The sequence below is a fragment of the Trichechus manatus genome, unplaced genomic scaffold, assembly GCF_000243295.1.
Source record: "Trichechus manatus latirostris isolate Lorelei unplaced genomic scaffold, TriManLat1.0 scaffold00035, whole genome shotgun sequence".
NCBI classification, from domain to species: Eukaryota; Metazoa; Chordata; class Mammalia; order Sirenia; family Trichechidae; genus Trichechus; species Trichechus manatus.
In genome coordinates, this window is record NW_004443971.1 from 12,011,187 (window position 1) to 12,028,485 (window position 17,299).

The following is a 17,299-nucleotide window of genomic DNA, read 5'->3' on the forward strand; positions in this document are numbered from 1 at the left end:
TTTTTCTACTTCATTAAAAAAAATATTCCAGGTGAATAAATGCAGGTATGGCAAAGAGGTTTTAGTTTCAGCTCACATAACAACTCTATTAGAGCACTATACTAAGAAAGAGGAGCCCTGGTGGCATAACGGTTAAGTACAGTTCAAACCCACCCAGCTGCTCCATGGGACAAAGACCTGGCAATCTGCTTCCGTGAAGATTACAGCCTAGGAAACCGTATGGGGCAGTTCTACTCTTGTCACATGGGGTCGCTATGAGTTGAAAATTGACTAGATAGCACCTAACAACATACTAAGAAAAGGAGCCCTGGTGGTGCAACGGTTAAGTGCTTGGTTGCTGATCAAAAGGTTGACGGTTCAAACCCACGCACCCAGTGGCTCCACAGAAAAAGACCTGACAATCTGCTCCCGTAAAGATTACAGCCTAGAAAACCCTATGGTGCAGTTCTACTCTATCACGAGGTCACTATGAGTCAAAATCAACTTGACAGCACCCAACAACGATACTAAGATGAATTCTGAACTTGTAACTGGGCTCAGCAAACAGGCAAGTCATATGTGACAATGTCTACCATGCTTGTGGGAGGAAGAGTGGTCATACCACATAACTATGAGACCTAAATAAAATTTTAAATATGAAAAACATAATCATCCAAGTACTAGCAGAAAATGCAAGGTACTTTTAAAATCAGTTTAGGGTGAAAAAAATCTTCTTTAGCATGATACCAAAGTTAACAATAAACTGATACCAAACCTCAACAATAAAAAACAGATAATTTGACTACATAAAATGAAAAACATTTATATAGCAAAAGACTTATCAGCAACATGGCCAAATATCAGTGTTTTTATTAAAAAGAATTTTTTTTTTTTTTTTTTTTACAAATTAAAAAAAAAACAACTTGTTAGTTGTTTACTAAATTGGCACAACCTTTTTAGAGAGTAATATATGACAATTCCACAAATTCACATCTAAGAGCTGGTTCTAAAGAAGTAAGTTTAGACAGATGTGTACAGGGCTGTTATTGAGTGCAGGGCTATTTTAATAACTCATAGTTTTTGCCATTAAAATTAAAGTGGATGGGGGAATGATGAGGAATACATTACATTACAGAACATTCATATAACGGTACACCACGTAGTGATTAAAAAAAGATGAGGCACAGCTGTATGTATGGACATAGAACTATGTCCTGATAAAACTGTTAACAGTGCTTTTCTCGGGGGAGATGGAATTACAGGGGGATTTTCACCTTGGCTATATTGTTTTTACCTTTTTTTTGCAATGTACATCCATCATGACACACATACGCAAAAGATGTTTCTGTCCAAAAACTAAAAGCTGGTAAAAATATCTTGACAATGGCCTTTTAATTTCTTACTAATCCAGGAAAATTATGCCTTAAATCACAAAAATGTTGTCCCCTTTAATGAGGGGGAAAAAAAGGAACCCACTTCCACACTTACATTAGCTGGCTGATCTCAACAGGAACATCTGGGTCTTCACTGAGTTCCAATCTATTACTCCTGTAGGTCGAACCAACACTCAATCCATGAATTAATAATAATGAGGCAGAAAGAATTTTCCTCCTCACATTGCCAAGGAAACCTCTCAGCCACAATTCAAACACAGGATGTGCTTTTAAAATATCTCCCAACTACTGGAAGATTAAGTCCATTCGAATAACCTTTGTCAGACTGGAGACAGCTAGGGTTAGTTATCTCCTCAAAAACAAAAAACAAAAAAACAACAAAAAAAGTTCATTTAAAAATGAACTTGAGATTCAACGGGTTATTTTAAAAAAAAAAAAAGAAAAAAAAGATCCATCTTCCATAGCCGAACAATGTAATTTAAAAAGAAAAGAATAAAAGAAAAAGTTAAAAAAAACACCAAAATTCAATAAGATCCAATTTCTGGTCTTCAAGATTTCTTCACCTATTAAGAAAAAAACAGAAACCTTCCCCCATCTTTATTATCTGTATAATAAAAGCATACTTATATGTAAAAATATAAAGTGTTTTATGTATATAAATGTACATAGATACTAACTGGCTTATACACACACACACACACACACACACATATACATACACGTGTAGAAATAAAACATTTAGGTAAGTTTTCCCTTTTAAAATACACTATAAAAGACTTTAGATTTGAGTTCATTATAAAAATAGTGAACTTACTCTTATATCAAAGTATCACAAAATTAATGTTACACTAAATTTGCCCAGCCCATAAAACAAAGATGAAGGGAAATCCTTACACACATGTGAATGTGTATAATACGGATGTATGTATATCATCATCATTCTCAGGGAGTGTTTAACCAAAAAAGATAGAAACGTACAGTTACAGAGTAACTACAGAGCGGTGCAGCAAGTTGTAAAAGGCAGAGCAGCATTATAGCCATCCTGAACTGGCACTGTCAAACACAGAAAATTTTTATCTAAGGGAATATTTTGTCTTCTTTTATATGAACACCAATGTCACTGACATGACATTCAACATTGGCCCTACAAAGGCTTGCTTATGCAGCCTAGTTCCAAACTTTTTATTGCTAATGGCTACAACGTTGTAATCATCCATTTACTCCAATTAGCAAAGGAGCTGAAATTTCACTTTACAATGGTACGTTTACCATTTTAAAATTAAAAAAAAAAAAACAAAAAAAAAAAACCTATTTTGATACACAGAAATGAGTTCTAAATTTTGAAACCAGCCCAGTAACAAAGCAATTTTGATTCTCATGTAATAAATACTACATAATTTCTAGGCTAAATCTTGCCAAATACTATCCAAGACAAAACTAAAATCAAAACTTAAAAAAAAGTGGACACCTTTTACTCACACTTAATACTAGTCAATTTTCCAGGAATTTTTTGGGCAGGGAATATCCCCAAATCTAAAATGAAAAAAAGGAAAAATTGGGATCTTACATTAGTTATTCAGTCTGAAACTTCTAATAGACTTTTACTAAAAGGTCATCACTTTCTGGCTTCTCACTCACTCACTGAAACAGAGTGGAAAGAGACCTTAAAGGTCATTGAGATCAATTTCCTTCTTTTACCAGTGAGACAATGACTCCTAACACATGAAAATATTGACTGCTTATTTTTAGTTAAGAATACAGTGGCCAAAACACTCTCATAGATAGTTAAGAATACAGTATTATGGGTCACTCAGTATATTAAAAAAAAAAGAAAAGAGAAAGAAAAGACACTTTAAATCATTTGAAATTAGGGAAATATTCTCTGGGAAATGCATACCGGGTTCGTCAAAGTACAGTCATGGGGCTTTCATTCCAATTCCCATTCAATCTTTTCCATCTTTCATAACCTTTTTACTATGTCATTTACCCTTAAATTATGCAGCTGTACCTATACAATTTTATTGTTTTTACACTATTACATAAAGGTTAAAAAAAAGCAATTCGAAGAATAAAAGTAAATTGCTTAATTATTTTCTAAAATTCCCAAATTTCATACAGCTCCAATCCTAAATATAATGGGTAAACTCTATCACAGTAAGTTGAAATTATAAAGCTGACCAGTATGAGGAGGCATTTAGAAATTTCCAAATATAAAACAATTTTATGGGTTTTGTTTTTGCCAAGTTGTAGGTAAGCATCAGGGTTTTTAAAGAAATAAAAAAAATGGGGGCGAGGGTAAGGAAGACCACCTTAGTATGCTTTATTCTCATTCCATTAGTTTAGAGAAATCACACTTCCCATACTGGGGAAAAGTTTTACTTAAAACCAATTACTAGTTAAATCTACCAGCCAGAAATAGCCTAAAGCCTTTCAATGCTGCACTATTTTTTTTTTTTTCAGTTAAAAAAAAAATTTCTTCTCTCTCAATTGATAGAAACAAAATTTCAAGTGCTTGCTACATCAAATTACTACTGTGAAATCTGTAATCTTCATTTTAGCAAAATTATATTGCCTCTGAGGAATTTTCTGCCTTTTTTAATGTTTCCCCAGATTTGTTTTTATAGATTAAGTAATTAGTAGGACTACATGTAACAATTATAGCAATTAGGATACAGTAATATAGCAAAAAGTTGCTCATTTTAAATGGAGAAAGGAAAAAGAAATCAAGATAATATTTCTTTTTCACTGCTTTGAACAACTTCATTCTCAGGATCCCAACTCAGAACCAACGTAGAATAATCATAGTTAACATTTTTCAAGTTCATTTTCAAGAACATCAGCTGTTCTATATTGTCAAAGTCCAGGCTCATGATCTGCTTTGGATGAAAGTGGCTATTTGTAGTAAAGATACACTCAGACTGCCAACTACACATGGGGCAGCTTAGATACTGAATGGCAACTTGGGTCAAAGCTGGCCATATGCTCACCTTCCTCTGCCAGTAAATCAAAGGGTCATCACCTCCTGAGATTTCTGAATACTTCTCTTTGAAGTATTCATCCACTACTGCTATAGCAGAAGGAAACATGAAGCTTTTGCTTCCAATGGCAATATTATCTGCAGCTGAGCTATCAATGGGGCCTGAACTGGAGGTGCCTTCTTTTATAGATGAGGTAAATGAATCAGCTCCTCCTGTAGCTGAGGGACCAGCAGCTTCTGAAGTTGCAACACGGCAGACCTCTGGTGAAGATTCCATATAATTACAAACCTCTTCTGCAAGAATCTGCTTATAAGTTTCTAAATCAGCACCTTGAGGAAAAAAGTCTTCCAAACTGTTTTTAAAGCAAGGATCTAACAAAGTAGCCAAGATACAGGGCTTGGATTTGAGCATGGCACTTAGAAGGCTGTCAGTTTCAAGTTTCAGAGATAAACTGTCCACCAGATTGAGGGCCTGAGTAATACCTCTGACTTGAAAATCTTCTCTAAGTTTCTGCAGGGAAAGGAGTAGATGACGTATTAGGGGTAGCACCTGATTCAATCCTGTGGTTTTCACACTCACTTTCTGGGTGGTCTCCTCAAATGGCTTAAGAATATCACAAACGTGAGTCATTAGAGTCCACTGAAGGGACGTGAGCACAACTCCACTGGCTCTGCCAAGACTATGGTGAACTGAGTAGCAATGCTCTAAGAGCCATCTTAACATATAAAATGTAGAAATCCAATGGCCAGTTTCATCCTGCTTCAAATTCTTCCATGGAAGTTGGCGATCATTTTGGAACTCTTGCAGTATCTGACGAGCCTTGACCGAATGACTAAAATGATGACAGGTTTTTCTAGCAGCCACTAACATATTCTCAATGCTTTTGTGCTCACAGAAAAAGTCTTGAATGACTATATTTAAACAATGCAGAAAGCATGGCACATGGGTAAAACCGCCATCTTTGATTGCATGTACCACGCTAGAGGAATTGTCAGAAACAATGAAGCTAGGGATAAGAAAATTTGGAGAAAGCCACAGACCAATCTGGTCGTTTAATTCTTGTAAAATGTTGGTTATCAAACAGTCTTTGGCCAAACCTGTTACACAAAGCACTGCCCATTTTCTAAAATTTGGGATCCTGCCATTATTAGAAGGTACAGTTTCCAAAGAGACCCAGTGTACAGTCACAATGAAATAGTTGGTGAATGGGTCATTGGTCCATATGTCAACAGTCAGATGGATCTTTTGGCTTTGTACATTCTCCAAAGTTAAGAAAATTTTTTCTCTGACCCAATCATATAACTGAGGTACAGCCTTAGTGAAAAAGTAAGTCTCTGACGGCAACCTATAGTTAGGGGCCACAATCTGCATGAATCTCTGAAAGGCTGGGGTTGCGAAGTAGTTGTAAGGATGCATATCCTCTACAATCATCTGAATAATTGCTTGACTAATTTGACTTGAGACTGAATTTTCACAATATGTTCTTTCTCCTTCCTGTGCATTCATCACACTGTCTTGCTCTGCAATAGGAGCGGGACTCTCAGATCTTCTATTTTCAACTTCTAACACAGGAGGTTCATCTGAATCAGAGTCACTGAGATCCTCAGCTGTTAAATCTTGGCTACCTGTAGACTTCTCTCCACGCAGAGGATCGCTCAAGACATCATTTCTCTCAGTCTCGGCCTCATCTAATCCATTTCCAACAGCACCATTATCTTTGTTGGCAACAGCCCAATGGATGGGATGCGTGGCCTGTAGGTGTCGTTGAAGTGTTGAAGTTCCTAAGTGGGATCCTGGCCTACCCCGGCTCACACTTCTTTTACATATATTACACACAGCTCTTGAGATGTGCTGAGGATCAGTGTAAAAAAAATTCCAAACTGCAGATGTCTTGGCTCTTGTTCCAGGAATTAAGGCATGTTTGACAATGTTACTTTTGATGAGAAATCTCCCTCTTTCTGCCCTCAGGGCATAAGATGCTGATTTATGTAGTTTCTTGCCCATTCTATTACCATCTAAAGGATCAGTAGGGATATATTCAAAACTTCCATTGCTTCCAGGAGAAGAGGGAGATAAAGGCACATCCAAGGTAAAATCCTCCTCCCCACTAGTGACTCCAAACTTGTTGGCCCTGGTCCAGTGAGGTGAATGCCTTGCCTGCAAATGTCGCTGAAGAGTAGACGTACCAAGATGGCTGCCAGGTTTACCTCTGCTGACGCTTTTTTCACAGAGATTACAAATTGCTCGCCAGGTGTACTGGGGGTCAACGTGAAAGAAGTGCCACACAATGGAAGTCTTGGCTCTGGTACTAGGTAGGTAGATCTGTTTTTCTATATTACTCTCAAAAAGATTTTCTTCATCCTGCTCAGTGGCACTGGAAGCTAACAAAGCAGGGGCATCTGCAATGGGCCTCCCAGCTACCAAATCCTTACTGAACTTTTTGGCAAGGAGCAATTTTTTTCGGCGCCTTTTTCCTTTAATTCGCAAACCCTTCTTTCTTTTCTTTCTAGCAGGCAATTTTGCTTCTTTATCTACTCCTTCAGCCACCATCTTTGCCTCTACCACATCTTCTTCATCAGTATTAGAATTAGTAGGAACACATCCCAGAATCCCAGTACCGGTCAAAGTGCTGCATCTTCTGCCAGGAGAGAGCGAGGAAACTGGCACATTTAAGGTACATATACTCATTCTCTTTATGTCTCCAAAACTTGTACCAGAATCTGGGAGTGGGTTTACTACTCAAGCAGAAATACAGCTGTTCCTCTCTACTTGCATTGCCTTTTCTCCAATTTCTATGGGGAGTCAAGTTCCCTCTGGACCAACAACTTCCAAGCCAGGTTATTTTTGGAGGAAAAGTGACAGCAATGGAGAACATTCCCAAACTTTTTCTTAGAGGGCTTTAGGATCCCTTCCAACTCTCTGAGTTCTGAACTCAAACAGTCCAATCTCCTCATGTTATAGAAAAAAGAACTGAGGCCCACTTCCCCAGAGTCATAGAGTTGGTCGGTAGCAGCTAGAAGCCAGGTCTTCCAAATTCCAGGTCTATGTTCTTTCTGCTTCATTAAGAACTAATCTGCCTTCAGCTCTTTAAATACATATCTTACGATGCCTTATGATAGCAACATTGATTTCCCCTTAATTCTGAAATTAAATATTTTTAGGAAACTTCATTTAAACAAAAACATAGTGCATCATTTAACATTCATCATTTAGGATTGTGATTTGTGAATACAATCCAGTAAGTCAATTCTGGAAAGTTAAATCAGACTCCACATACTGGTCACTAACAGCAAATGTTAACTGAGCTCTTTCAGCTCTAATTAAAAGCAATACAATTTTAAAAAATCTGGATGGCTTTAAAAAAAAAAAAAAAAGCCTTGAAAGTAAAATTATGAAATAAGGTTACAAACTGCATTTTTAATTTTACTGTTTGCATCAAGAGTTAATCCAAATTTAGCTTTCAGACATTTTTAGACTGGAGAAGCTTTACAAGCTGTATATCAGTAACTCAAGTTGAACTCTATACGTGCAGCAAAAACTGAAATGAGTTTTAAACCACTTTCATTCCTTCTTGATTGATCCCTCCCTTTCCCCCAATACCTACATACATTTACCCTAAAAAGCATCGCTATCACTAGTTCCACAGCCTCCTTCTCAAGGTCCTGAACCAAAACCTGGAAAATGCGAACAATACAAGCCTTCCCCCATAGGATTCCGCACCGATTATGGGAGTTTGGGGGGTGTTCTTCATTACGGTTTCATCAATCCTACAAGGAGAACGGAAGTGTCCCTGTTGCTCTTGACTCCGATGGTGAGGGCTGGGGGTGGGAGTGTAATTAGGGTAGGGAAGGGGTGTAGAATACCGGAGTAAGGTCGGTGGCTTTCTGTATGTGGAGTTTGAGAAAAACCTCCAAAGTAGTGGGATCCTGGAGAGGAATGAGAGTAAGTAAATTCAGCTCCTGGCACTCAGTCTGACTTAGGCAGTGGGGGTCTGCTAAACTAGAGAAACTGTTATCCCGAACAAAGCAACCTAATGTCAGTTATCTCTCCGGGAGTCAGGGGAGCAGTCTGTCTTCTGGCGCTGCTCGGGTCTCCTACAAGTTTCGCTAACAGCGGCCGGATGTGGGGGAGGGGAGGGAGGTTGGTTGGTTGGGAAAAGAGCAGGCGCCGTGGGACTGGGGTGGGGTGGAAGTGGGGTAGTGTGGGTGGGGGCAGGGTAGGTGAGAAAAGTGAGCGGGAGCCCGGGGTTCTCAGCCTGCCCCGGCGAGGGCAGCAGCCGGGAGGTGGGGAGATGGGGTCGTTACTGCGGGGCCGAAAGACCCACTCTGACTTCCCGGGCTAGGCCCCGACCCAGGGGCGAGGGGAGGCCGCTGCCACTCCCCTCGCCCTCTCCCCACCTCCCCGGCCCCAAGCCACTCGGGAATTAAAAAACGGGTCTAGTTACCAGAGAACAGAACTTTACCGAACCGGCGACACTACCCCCGACTCCCGCTTGCTGCCACGTCTTTCTTCTTTCTTAGCCGCTGCCACCCGCCGTCCTCGCAGCAGCAACACCAGCAGAAATCCAAGACTGCCAGCCTCAAAGATGGCGCCCGGCTACAGGCTCAGCCCTAAGACCCGGCCAGTAAAAGTGCCAGCACGACGCAAAGCGCAAGAATTCTGGGAGATGTAGTTTTCTCTCTAAGAAGCGCTTAAGATGGTTTCCTCCAATCACAGGGTCACGTGATAAAGGAGACGCTAAGGTGTGGGGTTCCTTCCTGCGCAGGGAATGCGTTTTTAGAACGTTACCGGTTTCTTGAAACCATCTTTTGATAGTCTTGAATCAAACGAGGTAACAAACCTGAAAGCCGCCAGAATTGTATCTACCAAACGGTAGGTGCTGAGTTTATTTATACCAAAGTGTTTGCTTAATGAATAAAATGTCCAAACCGTCTATCAATTTAATTTAGAAACAAACTGTACTTTTCCCACACGATTTTGAAGGATTTGTACGTTTACTTTTATTTGAGGAAATAAAATTGGACTTTGGATAGTTTCTTTTATTTCTTAAGACAAATATTTGTACTGGAATAGTAATTCATGCTCAATAAAAATTTAATGAAGGGTGGGGAGGGGGAGTAAAAAAAAATCAGCAGTCGCCTCCTCACTTTATTTTTAACATTGTCCTGTATTGTTTAATTAAAATTTTTTTTACCTTTTTTTATGATTATGGAAATAATACATGTAAGTGGTTTCTTTAAAAATTAAAGTAATACAGAAATATGTAGAGTAGAAAGTTACAATTTCCATTAATCCCACCCCTAAGAAATAATCTCTTATTAATTTAGCATATATCCTAATTTTGTTGTATGCAAATAAGCATATTATGCTGATACAGTAGAAGCCCAAGATCCCCTTGGGTTAGTGGCTCCCAGGACTTGCTTAGGTGGCAACATTTTGCCTAACTTAGATAAAGGATACAGTTCAGCTACTAAGAAAGGACACCCTTGACGATAAACCAGACAAACCAAACTCATTGCTATGAGAGGATTCCGACTCATAGCGAGCCTATAGGACTCCAGGCACCTTTTATTCCCTCTTGGGCTTGTGCAGCCAGCTGTCACCTAGGTGTGGGAGTCCCAGCCAGGGCATGACTGGGGATCTATCAAGTCAGAACGGTCCTACCTCACACTTCGGCTTTTAATCTCCTTTCAGTGTGAGAAGCCACAACATTAGAATCCTTGTCCCATTCCTGACTTACATGACAATACCCTGTGATTGCCATGTCAACCAGAGCTAACAAGTAGGCTCCTGGCAACCAGTTTCTGTCTGTGCCACAACACCTAAGGTTTTCCACTTTAACAGAGGGCTTTCCAGATAGCTTAAGAAGTTTCCAGCCTAGGGTTTTCTAAACTGCAGTCCTGGTGTGACAGTCATGCTATATGTAGTTTATACTTACATTGTATTTCATCAAATCTAAGTTATCATTGACTGTAAGATGCACTATTATTTTATGGCTCTTAAAAGAGAAAAAAAGCTGCCAGTTAAACACTGACAGGTCATTGATCAGAATTGTTAAAATTTGAAAGGACGTTATGGATTGAATTGTGGCCCCCCAAAATATGAGTTGTAAATTCTAACGTTTATGCCTGTGGTTATAATCTCATTTGGGAATGGGTTGCCTTTGCTATGTGAATGAGACAGGATTAGTGTAGGGTGTGTCTTGAGTCAATCTCTTTTGAGATATAAAAGAGATTAAACAAACCTAAGAGAAGCAGAGGTGGGGAAAGAGAGATGCCAAGCCACATGAAGATTGCTCAGGAGCAGAAGAAGCTCAGACAAGGACCTTCCTCCAGAGCGGACACAGAGAGAAAGCCTTCTCCTAGAGCTGGCACCCTGAATTCAGACTTCTAGCCTCCTAAACTGTGAGAAAATCAATTTGTTTGTTAAGGCCACCTACTTGTGGTATTTTTGTTATAGCAGCACTAGATAATTAAGACAGATGTGAATCTTTGAAATACAATGCTTGTAAACCTATTACAGTTGAGTCAATTCTGACCCATAGTGACCCTACAGGACAGAGTAGAACTGCCCCCTACAGGGTTTCCAAGGCTGTAATGTCTATGGAAGCAGACAGCCATGTCTTTCTGTTGAGGAGTGGCTAGTGGGTTGGAACTGCTGACCTTTTGGTTAGCAGCTGAGTGCTTAACCACTGCACCACCAGGGCTCCTTACGGTGCTTATAGGCCTACAAATTCTTTTTAGCAGCTCCCATCCCATTGCAAAGCTGTTTTCCCATTTGTTCAACTAGTCTGTTATTGATAGAAATAATCATATCTCAGTTTCCATTAGTCTCTCCCAAGGGAGAAGAGAAAAGTAACAAGGTGATAGGGACATTGAGGAGGGCAGAAGTTAAAAGCCTAGGGCTTTGAAAGGAGGGACAACTAATTAGAATACCCTGTGAAAGCCAGGCAAGAGTCCGCATTGGGATCCCCTTCCTCACATATACACAGAATTCTGTGTGGGGGGTGGGAGGGGGGAATCTTGTCCGTTCTTTGTTACAAGGAGATAAAGTATCTAGAAGGAGTCCCTGGGTGGTGCAAATGATTAACATGCTCTGTTGCTAACCAAAAGGTTGCAGTTCGAGTCCACCCAGAGGCATCTCAGAAGAAAGGCCTGGCGATCTACTTCGAAAAAATCGGCCATTAAAAACCCTATGGAGTACAGTTCTGTTCTGACACACATGAGGTTGCCATGAGTTGGAATCGACTTGACAGCAACTGGTTAAAGTATCTAGACCGAGGCACAATGCCAGATTCCCCTTACCCACACTCCAGCTTGAATTCTAAATGATTTTCAGTCTCTAGTAAATAATTGCCAGAACCTTTTAGGATGTCAAGTGTGTTTTGGCTTTGAAAGCAGAAGTTTTATAGAGCCCTTTAAGAGAAAGAATGCAAGATTTTTGAGATAAAATTAGGTACAAAAGTGAATAATTATTTAGACTAAGGAAGGAAATCTGACTGCATAATCTTTGATTGCCTTTTCATACAACAATTTTATAATATCTGTAAAGAGAATAAAAAGATTAATCAGTCTTTCCCCAGCATCTTTAATGAGAATAATTTTGTTTATGATAGTTTAGAAAAGTTTCTTTCAACTTCACAATTTATTATTGGTAATGTCATGAAAATTATAGGATTGTTGTCAAATTTGGGAGTACTTCTATCGTATTGGAGTCCTGGTGGCACAGTGGTTAAGAGCTTGGCTGCTGACCAAAAGGTTGGCAGTTCAAATCCACCAGCTGCTCCTTGGAAACCCCATGGGGCAGTTCTCCTCTGTCCTATAGGGTCACTATGAGTCTTTTTTTTTTTTCCCTGTCATATTTCTGACATATATAAGCACTAAGACTTTATTGAATTATTGAATATATTCTTGACCAGGAGAGACCTACCGTTTTTACTAGGTGTATTAGTCATCTATTGCTGCATAACAAATTACGTCCAAAATTTAGTAGCTTACAACATCAAACAGTTATTATCTTACAGTTTCTGTGGGTCAAGAATTTGGGAGGAGTTTAGCTGGGTGGTTCTGGCTAACCATCCAGGATCTCACATGAGGTTGCCGTCAAGTTGTTGGCCATGTCTGCATTCCTCTGAATGTTTGTCTGGGGCTAGAGGATCTGTTTCCAAGTTCATAATTCGTATAGCTGTTGACAGGAGACCTCAGTTTTTCACCATGGGGTCCACTCTGTAGGGCTGCTCAGGACACGGGCAGCTGACTTCCTCCAGAGTGAATGATAAGAGAGAGTGAGAGAGACCAAGGCAGAAGCTGCAATGCCTTTTATGACGTACTCTTGGAAATGACACACCACCATATCCATGATCTATTGGTCACATAGATTACCCTGATACAGTGTGGGAGCAGACTAAACAAGGGCATGAATAGCAGGAGGCAGGAATCATTGGGGTCTGTCTTGGATGCTGACTGCCACATCAGGTGTTAGTGATAACCAGGGCTTCGAACCAGTTCCTTCCAGTTCAAACCCCTGCTGAGAAGAGTTGTTTCCATCCCAGAATACTAATGCAGAATCTACAGTTTAACAAGATCCGCAGGTGATTCTTAAGTATTATTTCCTGGGAACTTGTTAGAAATGCAAATTCTTGAAGGGATTTGAACCAGAGTGAACTGAATCCTCTGCTTAATATTTTACATGTGTGATGACTGGAAGAGTTTTCCAGACTAGATTCTGGTTTCCAACATTTCAAACCTTGTGTCTCCTCCACAGTCCACATTCTTTTTGGGGCCGGATGATGTAGGGCAGGTTTATATCAAGATATGACCTGTGGCCCCACAACTTTTGTTCAGCACAATGGGTAATAATGGTATTCTTGGAAGCCATTTCTAAACCCACGTGGCTATCAATAACTATAATGTAAACCACATAAACATAACCCAGAATAATTGTATCCCACGTCAACTTCCTCTTTGCTAAATCTCAAAAATTTTCAACAAGGGGAAGGTATTAGAGGGAGAGTCTGAGTGAAAAGCAACTGGGTTCTTAACTATTGCTATTAAAATATCTTGCTTTTCTAAATGTTACCACGACCGCATGAACACATTATTAAGACCCTGCCCAGAGCCTTGAAGGAGGCTTTGCAAGTAAGGGACCTGAAGGTTAAGCTTCATTAGCTTCATGGTAAATCCTCCTCTTTGTGTAGTGGTAAGGTGTGTTCACTGTGGAGTCATATGGTCTGGATTCAAATCCTGGCCTGCCCCTCACCCTGAAGCTTTAACCATCTCTATTCTTACTCCCCTACATTAGAGAACAGAGTGTGAGGGTAACTTCCAAGTGGGTAACTTGTGCTTTCCCCAACCCAGGGACCATCACCACTATCCATCATCCTGCCTCTTTTTCTTCCTACCTTTGAGTCTCAGCTGGATGACATGAGGGGTGTGGGGGTGGAATAGGGACCAACAGAGCCTTCCAGCAAGAAGCCTTCTAGCAAGGATTCATAAATATCTGCTAACTACAGTTGATAAATTTCAAACTTCTTGCTCTAGCTGCAAGACCTGGGCTGGTATCACTGAAATCAGCCCTTCTATATCTGCTTTCCCCTTCTCACTCCCAATGTTTTCTTACGCTGTTTTCTCATTTAAAATTTTTCTTCCCTAGTGTTTAACTTTGGGATGGGGTAACTGTATTTGCTCTTGCCAAGTGGGAATGCAGACCTAGCGTTGCCATATCTTCTGATTCTTCAAGAGAAGCTAGAAATTCAGATTTTTTATGTGAGATTTTCTGATTTGTAAATTGGGCAGCTACTTCAAATAAAACAAAAAATCACATCATGGGTTGGACTGCAACCTCTACTTTAGTTCTAGGAAAGTTAGAAAGCAGGAAGTGGTCATTGGAAAGTGTAGTATTTCAGAAAACACTTTATGGAGAGGGTGGAACTTGAGCTTTATCTTAAAGTAGGACAAAAGCCAGAGGTAAGTGAGAAAAAGGAAAGAGGCTATGTTAGGGAGACCCCCCCACCCCACCCCAAGGGATAAGGAGAGAAATTCAGCTGGAGAAGACTTCACAGGTTATAGGAAGACACAACATTTAAAGGTAGGTGGAAACCAGATTATAGAGGGCCTTGAATGTTGGGAAGGTGTTTGAATCATAATCCATTGATAATGGGAATTCCTTGAAGGCTTTGGAGCATGAGCAAAAGGTAGAGTATGTGACATTTGCAGAGATGTGTTTCAGAAAGGCAAAACAAGTGGTGATGTTCGGCAGGCGTGACTGCAGTAAAGAGAGTCCCTGGAAGCATCTAAAAGTGATCGGGGTTGGGAAAGTAGCCATCTCATTGTCCAAGAAGAGCTCTTCTTTGAACTTTGGATCCTACAACCTTCATGGTCCCCTCTTGATCCCATTCATTATCCTCTCCGTCTCCCATGTCTTTAATCTGTCCCTCTCTACTTGTTCCCCAAAGTCTAGTAACATATACTACACGACTTCCCCATCTATTAAAAAAGGTGGAGTGGAGAAGTTGGGGTTGGGGAACCACACTCCTCAATTCTTTGCTTCCCTCTGGCACTCACCTAATTTCTCATCTTATCCTCATTGCCAAGTTCCTTGGGTGCTTTTTCACGTCTCATATCTACTGTAATCTACTGCATTTGGACTTACGTCCTCATTGCTTCTCTGAAAGTGCTGTGATAGAGTCATTAGCTTCAAATTGAATGGATTCTTGTTGCACCCTGCTGGACCAGTGGCAGGAGTGGCTCCAAGGGACACAGGTTGAATTCAAAAAAAAAAAAAAAAAAATGAGGCAGAGAAAGCCAGCTTGATCAGATCTAGCTTTATAGCTTTATTAGGGAACTTACATACAGAGGTTGGAGCCAAGATTCTTGTGACAGACAGTGAAGCATACAGTCACCTGGGTAGAGGTCTGTGCAGGGCAGTGTAGGGCGTGGATTTATATACCTAGTTATACGCCTAGTGCTTACGAGCAATGTTACGTACAGGGGAACCAGGAAAAAAACATGTCTAATCTATGATGGATGGGGTTGTTTTTGTACTAGTTAATGGGTTCCAACTAATGTTACCATGAAGTCAGGTGTTGGTGTGTTTTTTCCTGGCCCAGATCACTGCTCAGTAAAGTACTCTGGTTCTTTCCCAGGGTCCTTTGAGGGTAGGGCCCATCTTGTATGTTCATGGCCCTCACAATTCTTTACAGTGCTGCTTTTTCTTCTTCTTGTTAGTTGCCGTCGAATCATTTCTGACCAATGGCGACCCCATGTGTTACAGAGTAAAACTGCTTTAGGTTTTTTTGGCTGTAATCTTAATGGAAACAGATTGTCAGGACTTTTTTTCCATGGTACTGTTGGGTGGGTTCAAACTGCCAACCTTTATGTTAGCAGTCAAGCGCAAACTGTTGGCACCACGTAGGGTCCTTTAGCGAGCATGTTTTAATAGTGTATTATGTGCCAGGCACTGTGCTAACAGCTTTATGTACATTATCCAGTTTAATCCTCACAATAATTCTGTAAGATAGGTACTATTATTTACCCTTTTTACAAATAGTTATAAAGTTCTAGTGACTTCTCCAAGGTGTCATTGCTGGCTGGTAAGTGGCAAAGCCAGGATTCAAATCCGGGTCTGTCCAATTTCAAATCATTATGCAATCCTTTGACCTTGTTCACCATTTTCTCTTTCTTTAAACCCGTTTTCCTGTGGTTTACAGGACAAAATTCTTTTCTGGTTCCCTTCAGAACTCTGGCTACTCAGTCTCTAGTTCTTTTGCAGGTTCTTCTTTCTCTATCCTTCACTCAGTCGGTGATGTTCCCCAGGATTCAGTCCTCAGCCCTCATCTTTTCTTATTCTACATCCTCTCCCTGGGTTATCTCATCCATTTCCATGGTTTCAACTATCAATTAATTATATATGTTGACGCTCGGATCTGTATCTCTGACCCAGATCTCTGACTAACTGCCTACGGGACTCTCCAGATAGATGCTTCAGAGGTACTTTAAATTCGACATACCAGAAACTGAAATCATCACTTTGTCCCTATCAAGTCTTCCTTCTCCTGAAGCCTTTGTCTTAGTGAATGGCACCACCATCCACACAGTTCCTGAGGCCAGGAATCTGGCAGTTGTACAGGACCTTTTTCCTCACCTCCCACATCCAAATGGTTATGAAATCCTATTGACTTTACCTCCTAAATATCTCTTGAATCTACATTTTCTTTTCTTCTTTTTTTTAGGTCTTTATCACTTGTTGCTTATTTTCCAGATTACTACCATAGCCTCTTAATTGCTTTTGCCCTCTCTTTAATCTCTCTTCAGTCTGCTACAGAATTGATATTTCTAAAATGCAAATGTAATATAAAGACGTACCACACCCATACACTTGCTTATGCATAGGAAATTTTCTGGAGGAATCTATTAACAGTGGTTAGCTTTGGAGAGTGGGGCTGGGTGTCTGAGATGAAAAGAAAACTTACTTTTCCTTTTATATTTTTTATACTCATTCAAATTTTTATTTTCCTATCTATGTGTTACTTTTATTATATAAAACTAGTTTTAAAATAAAAATCTCTACACTTTGACCCAGAAATTCCATATGTGTAAGTTTATCCTAAAGTTATACTTGAATATGAGCAAAACTGACATATGCAAGGATATGAAATGACCTAAATCAATAGCATAATGGCTTAATACAATGTAGTACTGTCATACAATGAAATTCTACTTTGTCATTAGAGTAATGTGTTTGTACTGTGTACCTTTATGTATTAATGTGTACCAACATGAGAAAGAGTATGTATAAAATGTTATCATTTATATATCATAGAAGCTCTCTGGAAGGTTTCATAAGAGATCTGAACAGTGGTGGCTTCTGGAGAGGGACAAGTTGGGTGGGGTATGGGGAGGCTAGTAGATGGGATGGGAGAGAGCTTACTTTTCATTACATATTGGTTTA

At 39.9% G+C, this 17,299-nt stretch overlaps 2 protein-coding genes across 6 annotated transcripts in view; both read right to left on the bottom strand.

Moving 5' to 3' along the window:
• Positions 1–8,921, bottom strand: part of ZC3H11A (zinc finger CCCH-type containing 11A) — a 43,442-nt gene extending 34,521 nt beyond the window's left edge. For 4 of the 5 annotated variants that reach the window (XM_023730324.1, XM_023730322.1, XM_023730321.1 and 1 more), the window contains exon 1: positions 1,468–1,702. The gene's annotated coding sequence lies outside the window, so the exon portion shown is untranslated. Of the gene's footprint in view, positions 1–1,467; positions 2,907–8,795 lie in introns of those variants that run through there. The other variant, XM_004375259.2, reaches the window with a different exon arrangement.
• On the bottom strand, positions 1,841–8,077 carry ZBED6 (zinc finger BED-type containing 6). Its single transcript, XM_004375350.2, has one exon. The coding sequence runs from the start codon at positions 7,037–7,039 to the stop codon at positions 4,097–4,099; it is 2,943 nt and encodes a 980-aa protein (XP_004375407.1). The 5' UTR covers positions 7,040–8,077; the 3' UTR covers positions 1,841–4,096.
• Positions 8,922–17,299: the final 8,378 nt, after the last annotated feature.

Coding starts and splice junctions, on each gene's coding strand:
- ZBED6 (XM_004375350.2), bottom strand. CDS start 7,039: ATGAGTATATGTACCTTAAATGTGCCAGTTTCCTCGCTCTCTCCTGGC.